Source organism: Salmo salar, chromosome ssa21, assembly GCF_905237065.1.
Source record: "Salmo salar chromosome ssa21, Ssal_v3.1, whole genome shotgun sequence".
In the NCBI taxonomy this organism is placed as follows: Eukaryota; Metazoa; Chordata; class Actinopteri; order Salmoniformes; family Salmonidae; genus Salmo; species Salmo salar.
In genome coordinates, this window is record NC_059462.1 from 15,314,555 (window position 1) to 15,333,239 (window position 18,685).

The 18,685-nt window shown below is 40.4% G+C and overlaps 1 protein-coding gene across 1 annotated transcript in view; it reads right to left on the reverse strand.

Moving 5' to 3' along the window:
* The window catches only part of LOC106581802 (fidgetin), a 41,574-nt gene extending 35,404 nt beyond the window's left edge, over positions 1-6,170 (reverse strand). Inside the window, exons 1-2 of the mRNA XM_014164127.2 lie at positions 6,007-6,170; positions 5,138-5,175 (exon numbers count right to left, since the gene is read on the reverse strand). Coding sequence (XP_014019602.1) covers positions 5,138-5,162 — 25 coding nt within the window. The 5' untranslated portion in view covers positions 5,163-5,175; positions 6,007-6,170. The remainder of the gene's footprint in view (positions 1-5,137; positions 5,176-6,006) is intronic.
* Between the last annotated feature and the right edge of the window lie 12,515 nt (positions 6,171-18,685).

The following is an 18,685-nucleotide window of genomic DNA, read 5'->3' on the forward strand; positions in this document are numbered from 1 at the left end:
ATAGTAGTTAACGGGACTAGGTCCATGTCGTCTATTATTATCTATTCTATCCTCAGCTGCTAATAACTAAAGTTAGCAATACTGTACTCATAACTATATCTAAAATGTAAGATGTTCATGTATTAAAAAAAGCATTATGTTTTAAAACCACACAGCAACATCTTGGGAGTGCTGAATGCAATTAGTTAGATTCACCTAAAACCATCAGACATGTGAAAAAGCACTGAGAAATATGTACAAACAAAGTGCCTTAAAACACATTTATGATCATTTAAACTTTTATGGAAACACGTTACAGCAAAGACGGCCTACAGGGCGGAGGTTAGAGCCCTGGCGGAGTGGTGCCAGGAAAGTAACCTCTCTCTCAATGTCAGAAAAACAAAGAAGCTGATCGTGGACTTACAGGAGACACAGGAGGGAGCACGCCCCCATCCACATCGACAGGGCCACAGTGGAGAGGGTCAAAAGCTTCAAGTTCCTTGGCATGCACTTCACTGAGGACCTGAAATGGTCCCACCACACCGACACCTTGGTGAAGAAGGCATAACAGCGCCTCTACAACCTCGGACGGCTAGCCCCGAAAATCCTCAGAAACGTTTACAGATGCACCATTGAGAGCATTTTTTCGGGCGGCATCACCGCCTGGTACGGACACTGTACCGTCCTCAACCGCATGGCTCTCCGGAGGGTGGTGCGGTCAGCCCAAACGTATCACCGGGGGCACCCTGCCTGCCCTCCAGGACATTTACAGCACTTGGTGTCAAAGGAAGGCAAAGAAGATCATCAAGGACCTCAGCCACAGTCTGTTCACTCTGCTACCTTCTAGCAGGCAAATGCCTCAAAGCTGGGACCAAGATAGTGAAAAACAGCTTTGATATCTCCAGACCATCAGACATCACTAGCTGGCTACCTGCCCGGTACTCTACCCTGCACCTTGAGACTAATGCCCCGTGTATATACACTGAGTGTACAAAACATTAGGAACAAGATCCCTAATTGATGTCACTTGTTAAATCCACTTCAATCAGTGTAGACGAAAGGGAGGAGACAAGTTAAAGAAGGATATTTAAGGCTTGAGACAATTGAGATATGGATTGTGGTTTGAGTGTGTCAAGAACTGCAACGCTGCTGGGTTTTCATGCTCAACTGTTTCCCGTGTCTATAAAGAATGGTCCACCAGCCAAAGGACATCCAGCTAACTTCACACAACTGTGGGAAGCATTGGAGTCAACATGGGCCAGCATCCCTGTGGAACGCTTCGACACGTTGTAGAGTCCATGGCCTTACGAATTGAGGCTGCTCTGAGGGCAAAAGAGGGTACAACTCAATATTAGGAAGGTTTTCTTAATGTTTTGTACACTAAGTGTAGAGTCATTGAATGCTGGTCACCTCGTATCCTATGTATATACTGTTGTTTGCTCACTGTGTATGTACAGTGCATTCGTTAAGTATTCAGACATCTTGACTTTTTCCACATTTTGTTACGTTACAGCTTTATTCTAGAATTTATAAAAATGTTGATAAAAAATCTAGTTGTAGAAACATCTCAATGATGGTTTTTATTCCTCATCAATCTACACACAATACCCCATCTTTGCACATTTATTAAAAAAATTATATCTGAAATATCACATTTACATAAGTATTCAGACCCTTTACTCAATACTTTGTTGAAGCGCCTTTGACAGCGATTACAGCCTCAAGTATTCTTGCGTACGACGCTACAAGCTTGGCAAACCTGTCCAGAGATGTTCGATTGGGTTCAAGTCCGGGCTCTGGCTGGGCCACTCATGGACATTCAGAGACTTGTCCCGAAGCCACTGCTGCGTTGTCTTGGCTGTGTGCTTAGGGTCGTTGTCCTGTTGGAAGGTGAACCGTCGCCCCAGTCTGTGGTCCTGAGCGCTCAATAGCAGGTTTTCATCAAGGTTCTCTCTGTACTTTTCTCCGTACATCTTTTGCTCTATCCTGACAAGTCTCTCAGTCTCTGCCGCTGAAAAACATCCCCACAGCATGATGCTGCCACCACCATGCTTCACCATAGGGATGGTGCTAGGTTTCCTCCAGACGTAACGCTAGGCTAGGCATTCAGGCCAAAGAGTTAAATCTTGGTTTCATCAGACCAGAGAATCGTGTTTCTCATGGTCTGAGAGTCCTTTAGGTGCCTTTTGGCAAACTCCAAGCGGGCTGTCATGTGCCTTTTACTGAGGAGTGGCTTCTGACTGGCCACTCCACCATAAAGGCCTGATTGGTGGAGTGCTGCAGAGATGGTTGTCCTTCTGGAAGGTTCTCCAATGTCCACAGAGGAACTCTGGAGCTCGGTCAGAGTGACTATTGGGTTCTGGGTCACCTCCCTGACCAAGGCCCTTCTCCCCCGATTGCTCAGCTTGGCCGGGCTGCCAGCTCTAGGAAGAGTCTTGGTGGTTCCAAACTTCTTCCATTTAAGAATGATTGAGGCCATTGTGCTCATGGGGACCTTCAATGCTGCAGAAATGTTTTGGTACCCTTTTCAAGATCTGTGCCTCGACACAATCCTGTCTCGGAGCTCTACGGACAATTCCTTCGACGTCATGGCTTGGCTTTTGCTCTGACATGCACTGTCAATTGTGGGACCATATACAGACAAGTGTGTGCCTTTCCAAATCATGTCCAATCAATTGAATTTGCCACAGGTGGACTCCAGTCAAGTTGTAGAAGCGTCTCAAGGTTAATCAATGTAAACAGGATGCACCTGAGCTCAATTTCGAGTCTCATAGCAAAGGATCTGAATACTTACGTAAATAAGGTATTTCTGTTTAAAATTTTTAATACATTAGGAAAAAAATGATAAAAAACTGTTTTCACTTTGTCATTATGGGGTATTGTGTGTAGATTGATGAGGAAAAACATTTATTTAATCCATTTCAGAATAAGGCTGTAACGTAACAAAATGTGGAACGCGCTGTATACTGTATAGCCCATCCTAATATACCTACTACTGTACCTACCACTTTCTTTTCTACAATATATACTGTCTATACACACCACGTATTTATATTCTGCTTCTGACACATGCTCATGCTAATATACAGTACCTTCTCAGGATTATTAATTGGACACGTTCTGTCATTTCTTGATGTCTTGTTTCGATTTTTGGATTATTTGAGTATTTGTATTGTATTTGCGAGACATTTTATTGCACTTTTGAAGCTAGTAACACAAGCATTTCGCTGCACCTGCTATAACACCTGCAAAATTGTGTACGTGACCAATACACTTTGATTTGAGTGGTTGTGATGTACATTTTACTGAAGAGGAATCTCAGCTCTCTGTTAATTGCTTAATTCCCTCGCATATGAATTCAAATGAGATGTGTGAACAAAACTATGTTCGGTTTTTGCATTGAGAAAATAAGTGTTCAATTTAAGTATCAAAACTTCATACAGATAAACAAGACCCAATGGGTAAACACTGGTTGAATCAACGTTGTTTACATGTCATTTCAACCAAAGAAAATGTATGCGATGATGTTGAATCAACTTAAGGCCATTTTTTTTTTTTTACCTAAATCCAATGACAAGGTGACATTTTTTGTTGATTTCATGTAGAATTCACGTTAGTTGAAAACTCAACCAAATGTAAATCAAAACTAGACGGTGAACTTACGTCTGTGTCCAGTGGGGAAGTTCCGAAACTTAATTTCATATGTGTCAATATTATAATGTTAAGTACAAATCTGGAGTAAATCTATTTATCACCCTGAACAACTGCTAACACTTGCAGGGTGGGCTGTGGACTGCATCGGGTCATAATATGTGCCCCTGTAGGCTATAGAATGAGGGTAACCAATTCTGATGGAGACAAATAATGTGAAAATGTTGAATGTGAATTTTCTGATAATAAAATAAAGAATGAGCAAAATTTCCCACAATGCTGAAAAGTGAAAGTACAAGGACAGCATGACACAAGACAGATATGAGGGGTGTAAACAGCACTTTAGGATGTGGGAGTTGTGCTGCTGATCATTGTCCTTACTGATTAACTCACACATTTGCCTACAGCTTTACTGAATCTTCACAAAAAAAGGTTGTTCCAGCTCTAATCTTTTGCTGTCTGCAAAGGCAGACTTAACCCACTAAAGTGGCATGTTATTTACTGGTATCAAATTACTTCAATGTATTAACTCCATATGAGAAATGGCATATACAAAGTAATATCTGATTAATAAAACATACATAAGTCGACACATGATGGGCCACTTATCCATTCATTTCACCACACAAACAAGAGTTAATGCCCCATACACTTTCATGATCATAAGCAAAGTCTATATGAAGTCGTAAATGCCCCTGGACTCGACTGGATGCATGACAGTGCAATTTGAAGCTAATGCCAATGGTCTAATATATTGGTTGAATTTCTGAACATCAGAGACAGGCAAAACAGTAGCGAGAAAATACATTGGAGCTTGTAACAATACATGGAAGAAATCCCTCATAAAGCAATCACTTCCCCAATGACATGAGAGCTGGTCTCCCACTCCCAAATACTACTTTTACATTATGTTAATCTGAAACCACCACTAATACTTCTGTTAATGCGGATAGGGGAAGCAGCTCCCGTCTGGTAAAGATAAATTGACGCATAAAATATGACAATACATACATTTCAGACACATGCAAAAATAAACAAGATGTATATAGTGTGTGAAACGAAATGTTAATGCAAAATACAGAAGTTACGCACTAACTTGTTCTTCACAATGTAGAACTGATAATAGCCTAAGTATCATCATTACCATTTTTAGGCTAGTGGCAGTATCATGCTATACTGTAACTATTGTTATTATTATTATCATTATTATTATTAGTTAACTTTTAGTTTTGAACCAATATACCTTACTAAAATAGTACAGTACAGCATATCCCAAATAAAATGCCCCCACATGGTAAACATGCTATTCACAACCAGCTACGTGCATTTAACAAACGATTGTTATTTTCTAACCTATTATTGGTATTTCTATAACAAACTATTGCAACGTCACTGTTTAACTTTTCAACATTAAGATGAGCCATGCATACACAACATAGACGCACCGGGAAAATGCTCCCAGTTATCATGTAATCAATCAATCAATAAGTGAAATAGTCCAACATACCATAAATACTGGTGCTAGTGATCATGTCTTCTTTACGCCTAAAAACAAGGGGAAAGGAAAAAACAGCAGAATCGGAATTTTCACGAGGAGGAATTCCAAATGTTGATTCTCATTAACAGGCACTTTTCCTTTAAGCTATCGAATTTCACTGCTTTTTCAAACGTGGGTCCTTTCGTCAGGTATTCATTTGAACCTACATGCATATAACTATGAAGAAAGAAAACAACAAAAAAAAAGCTATTGGATAACATGTGAAGAGAGAGCCAAAACACATGACCATGAATGTTAAGCCTAGATCAGTACTCCTTGTTCCTTGCTGACGCTCCCTACGATGATTTAAAAACACATTATCTTGCAACCCCATTAGGGGAAGCGGCTAAAGCAGCATGAATGATGTGGTCACATTACTTTTAAAATACTGTTATACTACATACAGCCAATTGTCACCACGAAGAGCGCAATGACAACGTATTTATTAGCCACCTGCCACCAGTTATCGCAGCAAGTGTATCTTCAGAATATCATCATGTTTTCACTTGAAAGTTACTTTGCAACAATTTGTATCGCCCTCATCACTTTCTCATTAAAATGATTGATTATTAAATCATTAATTGCCTCGAGCGCCTGATTGATTCTCAACCGAGCCATAAACTTCAAATCCTTGCAGTAGCTATAGTCTACTTTCGCATTTGACATTGCCTATATATACATTTTTAATAGATGATAGTTGGATAGGTACTACGCTGCATAATGCGTGATGCGTGAGAACGTTTCAAGGGGTACACCACAAAAAGCGCTTACTCTTGCGTATTGCAGCCTCGCTTCTTTTTAATTGTTCATATCTAAGATAGAGACACTTTAACTCTTACCTGTATATATGACAGGGTAGCTTCAGAGATTATAGTAACATCGATCCAGTGGATATGCTTGATGAATGGGTGCTCGGGTTAAACGCGACTGCTTGCGATTTGAAACCATTCCAAGTTAGTGAGAGGAAGACTGACCAAAGCCTCTGCCATATTGGAATTCCAAACCCTGGACAGCTGCTCTATAGAAGGCAGCATGCGGCGCACTGCGCATGTATTCTGTCGGACGAGGCCAATTCAAAGCGCTTCCTTCCATAGATGTGACAATTTATAGGTTGCGTTTACATTGGGTAATTGCTTTGCTTTTTATTATGCACTGTAGTCTATATTTCACAGGGAATATACACTGAGTGTACAAAATATTCCTAATATTGAATTGCACCCTTTTGCCCTCAGAACAGCCTCAATTCGTGTGGGCATGGACTCTACAAGGTGTCGAAAGCGTTCCACAGGGATGCTGGCCCATGTTGACTCCAATGCTTCCCACGGTTGCGTCAAGTTGCCTGGATATCCTTTGGGTGGTGGACCATTCTTTATAGACACGGGAAACTGATGGGGGTGAAAAACCCAGCAGTGTTGCAGTTCTTGACATATGCAAGCCGGAGTGCCTGGCATCTACTATTATACCCCATTCAAAGGAACTTAAATCCTTTGTCTTGCGGATTCACCCTCTGAATGGCACACACACAATCCATGTCGCAATTGTTTCAAGGCTTAAAAATATTTCTTTAACCTGTCTCCTCCCCTTCATCTACACCGATTGAAATGGATTTAACAAGTGACATCAATAAGGGATCATAGCTTTCACCTGGATTCACCTGGTCAGTCTATGACATGGAAATAGCAGGTGTTCCTAATGTTTTGTACACTTAGTGTATAGCTTCAGTATCAAGAACGAATATATTGATAAGTTAATTCAATATAAAACCAAGGCTAGTAATTAGGCTATAAATAGATAATTCAATAGGCCTAGTCAAATGCTCTAGTGACTGTAATGAAACAATTATTACACAATCATTATTATCATTCAATACCTTGTATAGAAGATTCTTAATGTACAACATCACTTACTTACTTACTACATTATTAAAATAGACAAATATATATTTGGAGAACATATATACCCTTCTTGTCTTGCTTCAGAAATGTATAAATACATTATATTACATTATATAAAATTGATAATCAAATCCCCCATTCCATCTCTCTTTTATCATTTCTTAGCTTCTTCAAGGGAGAAAGTTATCTCTCTAGCCCATTGGGATGGCAGACTAGGAGGAAGCCCAGTTGGACACATGATCTAGATCCTGGCACCGTTAGTCCCACAATGCCCTCTGAAATTCATTTGCAAGGGCCTTGGAGTGATGCATTGATTCAGCCTTGAGCACTCCCCACAGATCCCCATGCCATTTCCAGCAGATCCTGAGCTCTTCAGATAATTCCTACCCATAGATAGACAAGACTCGCTGTGCAGCTCTGACCAATGCCAGCTCCAGCTCACACTTTCCAAAGGATATAATTACCTCACTGATTCAGCGGTGCACAGCGGATACCTATAGCTAGCAGCCTGTGGGAAAGAATAGCCCTACCTCGATTGTTCTGTGTTGCTCGCCCTTTTTCCAATCATTCCATCCTTATTCCATCTCTTAAGGATTATGCAAGGTAATATGACATTGTTTATGTGAAAGAAAATGATGAGCAAGATAAATATGTAATACATTGATAAAGAAAAGGCTCATTGCTTCATTCTTCAATTTAGATCAGACAAGGTGAAATCGAAGGAGGAGACCGAAAGTACAGGCAGAACAGTAGATGGTATTAATCCCCTGCTTGAGATGTTTCCAGCCCTGGAATTAGGTGAGGAAACGCTGCTGCTCATCAGTGCTAGTAGCTGAGAGTGACAATGCCCAGTTCATACTATAGCTACCAGACTCTCTCTGTCTGTTCCTAATAACAGCCTTAAAAGATCAGGCCGCGGCCCAAATGGCATCCTATCACTAGGCTACATAGTGCATGACTTTTGAGCCGGGTCCATAGGGCTCTGCTCAAAAGTAGTGCACGATATAGGAAGTAGGGTGCCATTTGGGGACATAGCCTCAGTGTGCTCTAGAGGTCAGGGAGAAAACAAACTCAGTGCATTTCCAGGTATAGCCACGTTCATTGTCTCCTCCCTCATACGAAAATGTTCTGTCTGTGCCTTTTGTCCTTGTGTCAGCAGGCAGGACATTCTAGATGATTTTGCTCAGCTGCCACCCTGAACTCTTGCTACAGCATGTCAGTACGCACATCATCTAGACTCCCCCACATATCAGGGCTGCCGTTTCATGTCTATCATATCACCCACCTGAAAGCTCCTACAGTCAGTGATCAAGTTATGAGACAAAAAAAGGAACATTGATCAGGAATCAGGAATCTTCTTTTCTCTTTCCACCTTTGCTCACGTGCATGACTGATACTGTTAATCGTTCATTCGGATTGACCAAATGAACATTCATTACCCTCAGAGATCATTCATTCACGTAAAGAAAATGCATTATTCTCACAAAATCCAATGCGCAAAACCCAGTAAATATGGTATTATAACTGTATTTCAATATGTTACTATAACATGCCATGTATTGATGTTACTGTGGTTTAAGCACGCCCCCCCCATTTAGAGTACAGTGTAATGCTGTTACAGGAGTAATGCTGTTACAATTCAGACATCTTTGTATGTTAAACTACAACTCATTGAGTTAATGAACACCTGTAACATGATCAGCAAAATATATAATTGCGACATGATTTTTATTTAAATAGTTCATACATGGTCTCTTACATAATATAGACAACAGGTTAGATTTGACAGAATTGAAAAATAGTATGCACTTACAGGTAACTAAACCACTACATTATGATAATCAGAGTACATTTTACAATTCATCTGAGGTTACGATCTGGGCCCACTTCACCTGTAACAAGCAGTAACTCTTTGATGCAATGAGTGTGGCTAGAATGTTTGCTCACGTGTCCCCCAAAGTGAAAATCTCCTCAGGAACAAGGTTAGGGATTTACAAAAGCATGTAACTAGCTGTTTTTTAACGTTCTGCCTGCAGACTCTTGTGTCACGTCTGATCACTTCAACAGTGGCTGCTGGTGGTTTATTAAGTCTGCCATGAAACACTAGCTTTGGAGAATTGCCTAACCAACTGCTGCTATCAAAGCAGGCGATTGTGTCATTCGAGATGCTTTAAGCAAATAGGACATGTTTCAGTCTCTGGCTCACTGCTTTGTGGAATCAGATAAACGTCTCGTTCTACGTTCATTGTATTTAGGCCGTTCACATTTATTTTGACATGCAGGAGATCTATAACTTAACATCAATCCAGCAATAGAGATGAGAACATCTTTTCGCATGAATCAAGCAAAACACACATGAAGTAGTTATCATTTTATAGTCTAGACTGTAGACATAATATGCTGCCTAAAATGAAATATTTAGCTACCTTTGAGCTTTTTCGGGGGTGTAATGTTGTTTCTATCACTCTGACTACGAGTCTGCACCTGTTATACTTAGAGTAAGCGCTGTACTGTGTTATTTCAAAAATGCAGTCCACAGATGCATCTTAACAAATAAAGCTAGTGCAACTCACCAAGGTCCATGAACAGAAATAAAAGTAGAGTTGTCCTCTGGGGGATTGATATACTGCAAGGGGGTTTGGGCGGAGGAAGTGGCTTGGTAAAGAATAAGTCTATAGCAACCTCCACAATGAAAATCCATGACGGCTGAAGAGTCCAGGTGGAAAAGGACAGAAAGGGACCCAAAAAAAACAAAATGAAAGGTTTGGTTTCTCACATTATTTGATGATGTGTAGCCAAGTCCCTTTATGGACTGGGGCTAAAATCCTAATGGGGACAAGCTTGACGTGAATGGAGCCCACAGAGAATAAGCTACTAAATGTTGCAATAAAAATTTGATTTACAGTAAATTCCACAAGGCTGACAGCGCCACAGCTGAGGGCATAAACACTGCTTTCAATGCTGTGCTGCCACTCGGCTCTATCTGCTTTGAACTACAATCGCGCAGCGAGCTGTGCTGCTCACCAGCAATGACTTTGATAAATAACCAGGAAGTCCACTGTTGGCTTAAAACTATAAGTTGTTCAGTTGCAATTCTGCATTGGTCCCTCTTTAATGGGTCTGGAAGTGGCTTTACCAGTAATCTGTCAGTGATTGATTGGGTCTCACTAGATCCCCCCCGCCCTATTTGCCTCTGCAGCCTCAGTGTTCAGTCACAGCTGTGAATGCGATACAGTAGCAGGATGGCTGTGTTAGGGAAGTGCATGCCTTATTTACTCCTCCACAAACACGCTTAATTCCACTTGAGTAAATGTGTGCAGGGTGAATGCCAATAAAACAGGAAACGAGAAGTGACATGTTCCTGTTGTGGCTGAATGCATGCAACCAGGGATAAACAAACACATTATTATAGACCGATGACTCCAAGATGTTTCAAATAACAATTTCAGCTGTTATCCCTGTGTAACGTTGTCTTGTTGAATTGACCAGTCTTCCAGTATCAGCAGCGTTAAATGGACAGTGTAGAAGCTGGCTATGGTTGTTATCATAATGGAACAAAACCTCGTTCAATTCCCAAATACACAGCAATCATTGTCAAAGGGCGTTGTTTAATGTATGTGTTGTACAGAAGTATTGGAACACCTGAATTATATGGGATTTGCTTTAGAATTAGCCAACAGTGTTATCTCGACGCTGCATTACATTTTAAACAAATCATACATGTATCACGGGGCTGTCATTTGAACTGAAGAAGAAAAAAAATGCACTGTACTATATGAAAATTCCTGTCAAACGCTCGTTACAATGAAAAAGCTATGTTTATTTGGAATGTGGCACAAGAGGTTGAAAATGACATTTAGACTGGGAGCTAGATATTGATTACATTCACCAGCAGATCCATTTAAATTAACTATTAGGTGAGAATGCTGAGAAAGATGCTGGTGGCTAAAAGTGGTTTCATGTTGTCGTTTGTGCATCTTCTGAGAAAGGACACATAGCAAAAAAGCAACACATTTCGTACAGTTAGACATTATTCGTTAATCAGGTATTTAAAACAGGGCTGGGGTAATAATCCAATTCAGATTCAAATAATATTTGAGTTATTTTTAACAGGAGGTTTGGTCATGAACATTCGTGTGTGAATTTTAATGGAGATACTTAAATGGTAATTATTCCACTCAGGCTCAAGCGCAGGTAACAAATGGAATTCAATCAGTGTCCATGCATAATGACCGTCATTAGGAGAAATAGAACAATAATGACATCTTATCTGCATTAAACCTGTACCCCATCTCCATGGAGATAAGCAGTTGTCACTTTTCAGCGTTGTGCGGTGAAGAACGTTAAGTACAACTGCTGCTGACATGAACTTCTGTATAAAATTCCTATATGCAATGAAAATGACAGCTGAAATTTGTTGTACGGCTATTTTGAGGTTTACTGTGATGTGAGTATAGTGTTTGTGGTTGAAATTCAAGTATGCTCTCTCTTTACCGCAATGCAGACGTCAGGTCCTCAATCAAATACACACTTGAACTAAATCAGGTCATCTCCTCTCCCACATCACTGCTTTAATGTTTTACCTGAGTAGTGTTTATCCAAATGATCAACTATGAATGAATCTGAACAACACAATAGTTCTGGTAATGCGTTCACTTATAGACATAAGTGGTCGGTTTAAAAAGCACCGAGGAGATCTATAAAGAACAGCGTGTTTCTGTGTGAAATGCAGATAGTATAGAATTTGTCTATATACCACAAGTTCAAACTCTTAGACATTCTGCCATTTTCTGCCCACTCCAGCAGAGTACAGTAATCATGGTTCTACTGAAGGGGTAACTGTGGCAAGGTGGAGGGGAATATTGCCTGGCTGGACAAAATCCCCATGGTTTAGACTAGATTCAATAGCTCTTCAGTTGGATGGACTCAATGAAATAAATATCTAAGCTCTGAGGAGCAAAATGTTCAACTGGGGCTCTAAAGCTGCTGACAGATTTTTAAACGTACACTGTAGCAGAATGCTCTCAGAGTATCAGTATATATTTGTACTGAACAAAAATATAAACTCAACATGTAAAGTGTTGGTCCCATGTTTCATGAGCTGAAATAAAACATTGCACAAAAAGCTTATTTCTCTCCAATTTTGTGCAGAAATGTGTTTACAACCCTGTTAGTGAGCATTTCTCCTTTGCCAAGATCCACCTGACTGGTGTGGCATATCAAGAAGCTGTTTAAACAGTATGATCATTACACCGGTGCACCTTGTGCTTGGGACAATAAAAGGCCACTCTAAAATGTGTAGTTTTGTCACACAACACAATGCCACAGATTCTCAAGTTTTGAGGGAGCGGGCACATTTTGTAACTCAGTAAAATTGTTGAAATTGTTGCATGTTGCCTTTCTATATTTTTCAGTATATATTTGTGACAAAAGCATCAGTTCTATTTAGATATTATCCTGGTCTTTGGCTTTATTTTATTTATTTTTGTCAGTGTTTGTCATCACCATAGGTGTAGTGGCTATGGTATTATTGCAAATAAATATGTTTGTATCCAGATAATTGTAAAAAAGGAAAAAAGAAAAACAGAAGAAATAAATAGGTACAGTATCAACCATTCTGGCAATCTCAAAATCGATCTAATCAGTCGTTCATTAAGTGAATTTCACATGCAGTATGTGTGAGGTTCAACATAAAAACTTGCCAACACACACACAGTAAACAGCACTCGTGAAGACTTCTCGAAGATGGCCACTTGGAGAAATAATTGAATGACAATTCCAATGGTGTGATCCAAGATTTGACATACCTTCTGTTCCAGACTAGCTCCATCTGTTTGGTTTTGAGAACCCTGACACAGTCGCTCTTGTGAATTAAACACTAATAATACTATTGCATGTCTGACAGATACCCCAGACGATTCAAAGACGACAACATTGTCAGACAGAGTTGTCCTGGACACAATACAGTGTGTCATACGATGTCTGAGAAATTGTGACAATGACCATTTAAAAAAAAAAATATGCTGTTGTCACTTTTGACATTGACTTATTTGAAGTCAATCTATCAACATCCGTTGATATGATTTAGCAATTTTCTACATATCAATTCATGTCATTTCTATTTAACATCTTCTTTGAACTTCAAATACGGTGACGATGTACTGTGTCACTTGAAGCCCGAAACAGAAAGTTATAGGATCCTAATTGAATAGCAGGCTTCAGCATGAGCCTGAGGAGTGAAGGACAATAGTAGGTAGGCCAGTTTGGCTGGGTGCCAATGGACAGTGCAGTCTGGGCCCCATCTCTCTGCGCCAGGCAGAACCCCATGCCTGACTCCTCATCAGGTGAGACAGCCTCCACTGCTTTGACGGATCTGTCACTGTGTAGACTAGGCCTTACTCTCATTAGTTCAGCTATCCACCACCACCACTAAAACATCATTACAAAGCAGGGTGGGGAATTAGCCCATCCCCTTCCCCATATCCTCTAAAACTCGGTATTTCAGTCATTTTCCTACACATTTTGACCACGCTCAACAATGTGGAAAATGCGCACCCATTGTGTTGATAACCTTCCATTGGGATACATTGTTGGTCAGATGTTTCAACGTGAGAATAGGGACATTATATTCACTTTAATAACAAACAAGTTTCACAAACAACAAACAAGGTCCGAAGTTTATGACAGATGGTAGCTGTCACTTTCCAGCTATTCTGAGTGGCAGAGTAGGATACTTCTCATAAGTACACTATTTGTAAATGTGTCTCGAGAAGTAGACATAAGCCCCCAGACCTCTACATTGATCATAGTCTTGAAAACCCAACTCCAGGCAACACAGTGACTAGGTTCTGGCTTCAACGGGCTCTTTTGAGGAACTACATTATTGCCTACGTCAGTAAGGAAAATACAAATATTTCCGGGGACTCTCCCAACAAATCACAAGGCAGACATGCCAGAACGTCGCGATTCAAAACTAAAGTTTGCAGGCGAAACCTTTACAGTGGTAGTTAAGGTAGTTGACCCAAACTAACCATTTGCGAAATAGACTCTTTAATAATAACCTCTGTGATCTCCATCTTGTTAGCTACTACAGTATATTGTGATATGTTATTTTTTTTTGGTTTACATTACAGACAAACAAAAACTGTGCAATATACAGTACATACTCGGTCTTAAGATGTCTCGAAACATATTGAGACATAAAGTTGAGACATCTTAAGAGACTTTGAGACATAGGCGGTTTTAAAACATCTTATGACATCTAGAGATACATCTTGAAATACTCCCTGCGGTCTGTGATTTTCTCAGTGGAAGGACATCACACACCTGCCCTAAAAGGCTTACCAACCAGTTCTTTGTTGACTGTTACCTGCTCAGTGTGTCGTAATTTATTTCAAACTCCACGGGAGCAGGACTGTGAAGAAGGTCACCAAAGTTAACTGTGTAATGTTATTTAGGGCAACAGTTGTCAGTTTTCAGAGAGACATGGTCAAAGATGGAGATGAAATGCCCCCGAAAATAAAAAATGTCTCCCGCTGTATGCCTTTGACGTTGAAGTGGATCTCCTCAATAAAACCTGTGATGCCAAGGTCGTTCAATTAATGTCTGGGCCTTTCATCAGTTTTAGTAGCTCTATTGTGACGGAGCCACTCTTTGCCCATCACACTCAAGTGCTCTGTCCATAACAGAAAGAAGCCCACCATGATGAGTCCATGTGGTTTTTCTAGTTCTTCTGCATTCAAATGATTAAAGTAACTTAAGATATTAATGTATGTTTTATCTATATCAGTAATTATGTACTTTTATAGAGGAGAAATTACATATATAAAGGGAATACCGTACGTATACAGTATAAGAAATTGATGAACGCAAGGAATTGATTGTGTCAATAATTATGTTAACTAAAATGAACATAAATTGTATTATTTCTACATACAAGTAAGGATATTGCCTCAGAAAGCAGAAACAGAAAGCAGTCATTCCTATTAATTAATTCCTAGTATTTAGGACTATAGACACTAAAGAAGAAAAAAATCTTCCTCAAGCCAGAAATGAAGGATGTGATGCGAAGCCAGATGGTTACATCATTGGCAATACATGACAATACATGATCACGTAATGGAAAGCAAATCCACAAAAACTACACACTGTATCAAAGTGTGACAATAATCAGAGAAGAAAGAGGGCTTCTTGTGAAACAGTGGCGTTGGAGTCTCATTTTGCGAAGCGGCATCGCTTCTCCAAACCATCTCCAGGACTTCCTGATCAGGCCCTAATCCCCAGCTTTCACACATAACTCATTGTGAGCGATGGAGTCCTCTCTGTTTACTCACTCCAAACCAAATGATCTTTCACAAGCAGACCACTTCAGATGTGAAATGGAATTTGCCAGGGTATTCTATCCCGAGACTATTTCTCTGTACGCTTTACCAATTCCCAAATAGAGTTCAGACGTTCGCAGATAATATCTGTGTGGATTGAGCTGGACTCCTCGGCCATGTGGTAAAGACCCATGGGAGAGGCATTTGATGGGAACTAAAGAAGTGCTATTAAGCACACACAACGCTCAATTTCATTCTGTTCTATTTGCCAAAATGCATTTGTTCGTTGGACGGTTGAAGAATGTTTATATGGGGGGGTTGAATGATTGAACAATGGAATGGAGGCTGTGTGCATGAATCATTTAGTTCCACACTAACACCAGCACCCCTATAAATATACAATAAAAAATAGCTCAACAGAAACCCACATAAAAATTGTAGGATGAAAAGCCATGCTCTCCATGAAGACTGTGTAGTAGGATGATACTCATTCACTACTATGACCAACCCAACGACAAATGTACTCACACGTCAACTTTCTTGTATTTTTGTCTCTCGTTACTATTCCCGCCAGACTGGAATGATTTGAAAACCCAATGATGGCCTCGTCTTAGCAAAAGATGATAGCATTGCTGCTTTGAGATGCTGTAGTGATGATAAATGGTTGTTCTAGCGTGTCTACATTTACTTTGTAGGGTAATTATGAGATTATTACGGAGCAGAAAAACAGCCATTAATATTCATTATGATTGGGAAACACTGAGATGAATGCAGATTGAGTGTCTGTGGACACCAGCAGAGAGCTGGTGTTGTTTTCATTGTATTTCTCTCTGCACCTCGAGAACAGCAGTGCTGCTAGTGCAAGTGTTAAGGGAGGGGATTAGAATCTTCACAGATTTCGCCTTTATTCAATTAAACCCTCTACAAACTAGCAAGTAGACCTACTAATCAATCGATGTTTACATGTTTACTTCTGAATATTTACCTTCATTTCGTGCATAACAATTATTTTACAATTCAAAACGTTTAATTATCAGCTTGGAATGCACACTTCAAAAATGCTTCACGTCATATCTGATATGCAACGTAATTAAATCCAGATGAGCAATACAACAGCAATACAACTCCAGCACTATTTCAACTCATGAGGGCTAGCAAACTCCATCTTTGTTTGTAGCTGGTAATTGGAGGAATGTTGAAGTGAGGAGCATTGATATGTTTCCTGGTCTATCTGTGCATGAGGCTGGCTGTGGAAAGGAAAAGGTCAGGGCCTGAACTGTCCCCTATCCCTAAGGGCCTCCAGTTGTAGGGACTGGAGAACACCACAAACAATTAAACATGTTGCTTTTCTGGGTAGAGTCAGACTTTGTTGTTATTGTTGCTGTTGGTCACTCTTCACAGCAATAATCTGCAGGTCTGAGCAATCAATACAGCCACAATAGCTGCAGCTCTCCATTATTATCTCTGGAGTGCCTGTGCATGAGGAGGAGAGCACAGAGCAGGAATCAACCCCCTTTCACAACGCCCTCCTCCTTCTCCGGCCCCCCGCCACCACCCTCCTGCCGCGCCTCTGCGCTGGCCCTCAGTCACAGACATAAAGATGTTGGTCCATAGCGTCAAGCTGACTGAGGTATTATCAACGCAGACAAGTCAAATAAGTCCTCTAATTCCTGTTGCTGATGAAAATGATATCACGAAACCGTTGTCTATGTAATCATAGGTTGCTGCTAAGTACGTAGCAATAATTGCTCAACACAATGAAGTAGCCCATTTAGTGTTTTTTCTTGCTAACTGAAGATGACAATGACCTGAAGAAAAGACCAAAACGAACTAGCAAATAGCTATCGTGAAATGGCATATGACCATCAAATCAATTTTAACAAAGTAGAGGATAGGAGACAGCATATCCATTAGTTATGAATGAGAATAGACACTTGAAGAGTTTAATTCTAAAACACTATATATCCATTATCAGAAATGTTATTGTTTAAAGAAATTCTGACAGAGATTTGTATGTTTTTTCACTGCAACCATGGCATGGTTGTTCAATGATTGACATGTATTTGTTTAAAATCACTTAAGTCACTTCTTCCATTGACTGTGTTTTTGTATTTGTATGTGTGTACATAGCCAGCAGCATACCACCCTGCATACCACTGCTGGGTTGCTTCTGAAGCTAAGGAGGGTTGGTCCTGGTCAGTCCCTGGATGGGAGGCCAGATGCTGCTGGAAGTGGTGTTGGAGGGCAAGTAGGAGGCACTCTTTCCACTGATCTAAAAACTATCCCAATGCCCCAGGGCAGTGACTAGGGACACTGCCCTGTGTAGGGTGCTGTCTTTCGGATGGGATGTTAAACGGGTGTCCTGACTCTCTGAGGTCATTAAAGATCCCATTGCACTTATTGTAAGAGTAGGGGTGTTAACCCTGGTGTCCTGGCTAAATTCCCAATCTGGCCCTCAAAAAACCCATCATGATCCCCTAATAATCCCCAGTTTACAATTGGCTCATTCATCCCCTCCTCGCCCCTGTAACTATTCCCCAGGTTGTTGCTGTAAATGAGAATGTGTTCTCAGTCAGCTTACCTGGTAATATAACAGATTAAAAAAATACACAGTACCAGTTTGGACACTATTTACTATTACTATTTTCTACATTGTAGAATAATAGTCGAAGACATCAAAACGATGAAGTAACCAAAAAACTGTTAAACCAATCAAAATATATTTTAGATTTTAGATTCTCCACCTTGATGACAGCTTTGCACTCTGTTGGCATTCTGTCAACCATCTTCATGAGGAATGCTTTTCCAACAGGAGTTCCCACATATGCTGAGCACTTGTTGGCTGCTTTTCCTTCACTCTGCGGTCCAACTCATCCCAAACCATCTCAATTGGGTTGAGGTCGGGTGATTGTGGAGGCCAGGCCATCTGATGCAGCACTCCATCACCCTCCTTGGTTAAATAGCCCTTACAAAGCCTGAAGGTGCGCTTTGGGTCATTGTCCTGTTGAAAAACAAATGATAGTCCTACTAAGTGTAAACAAGATTGGATGGTGTATAGATGCAGAATGCTGTGGTAGCCATGGTGGTTAAGTGTGTCTTGAATTCTAAATAAATCACAGACAGTGTCACCAGCAAAGTACCCGTCACACCTCCTCCTCCATGCTTCACGGTGGGAACCACACATGCAGAGATCATCCGTTCACCTACTCTGCGTCTCACAAAGACACGGCGGTTGGAACCAAAAATCGCAAATTTGGACTCATCAGACCAAAGGACAGATTTCCACTAGTCTAATGTCCATT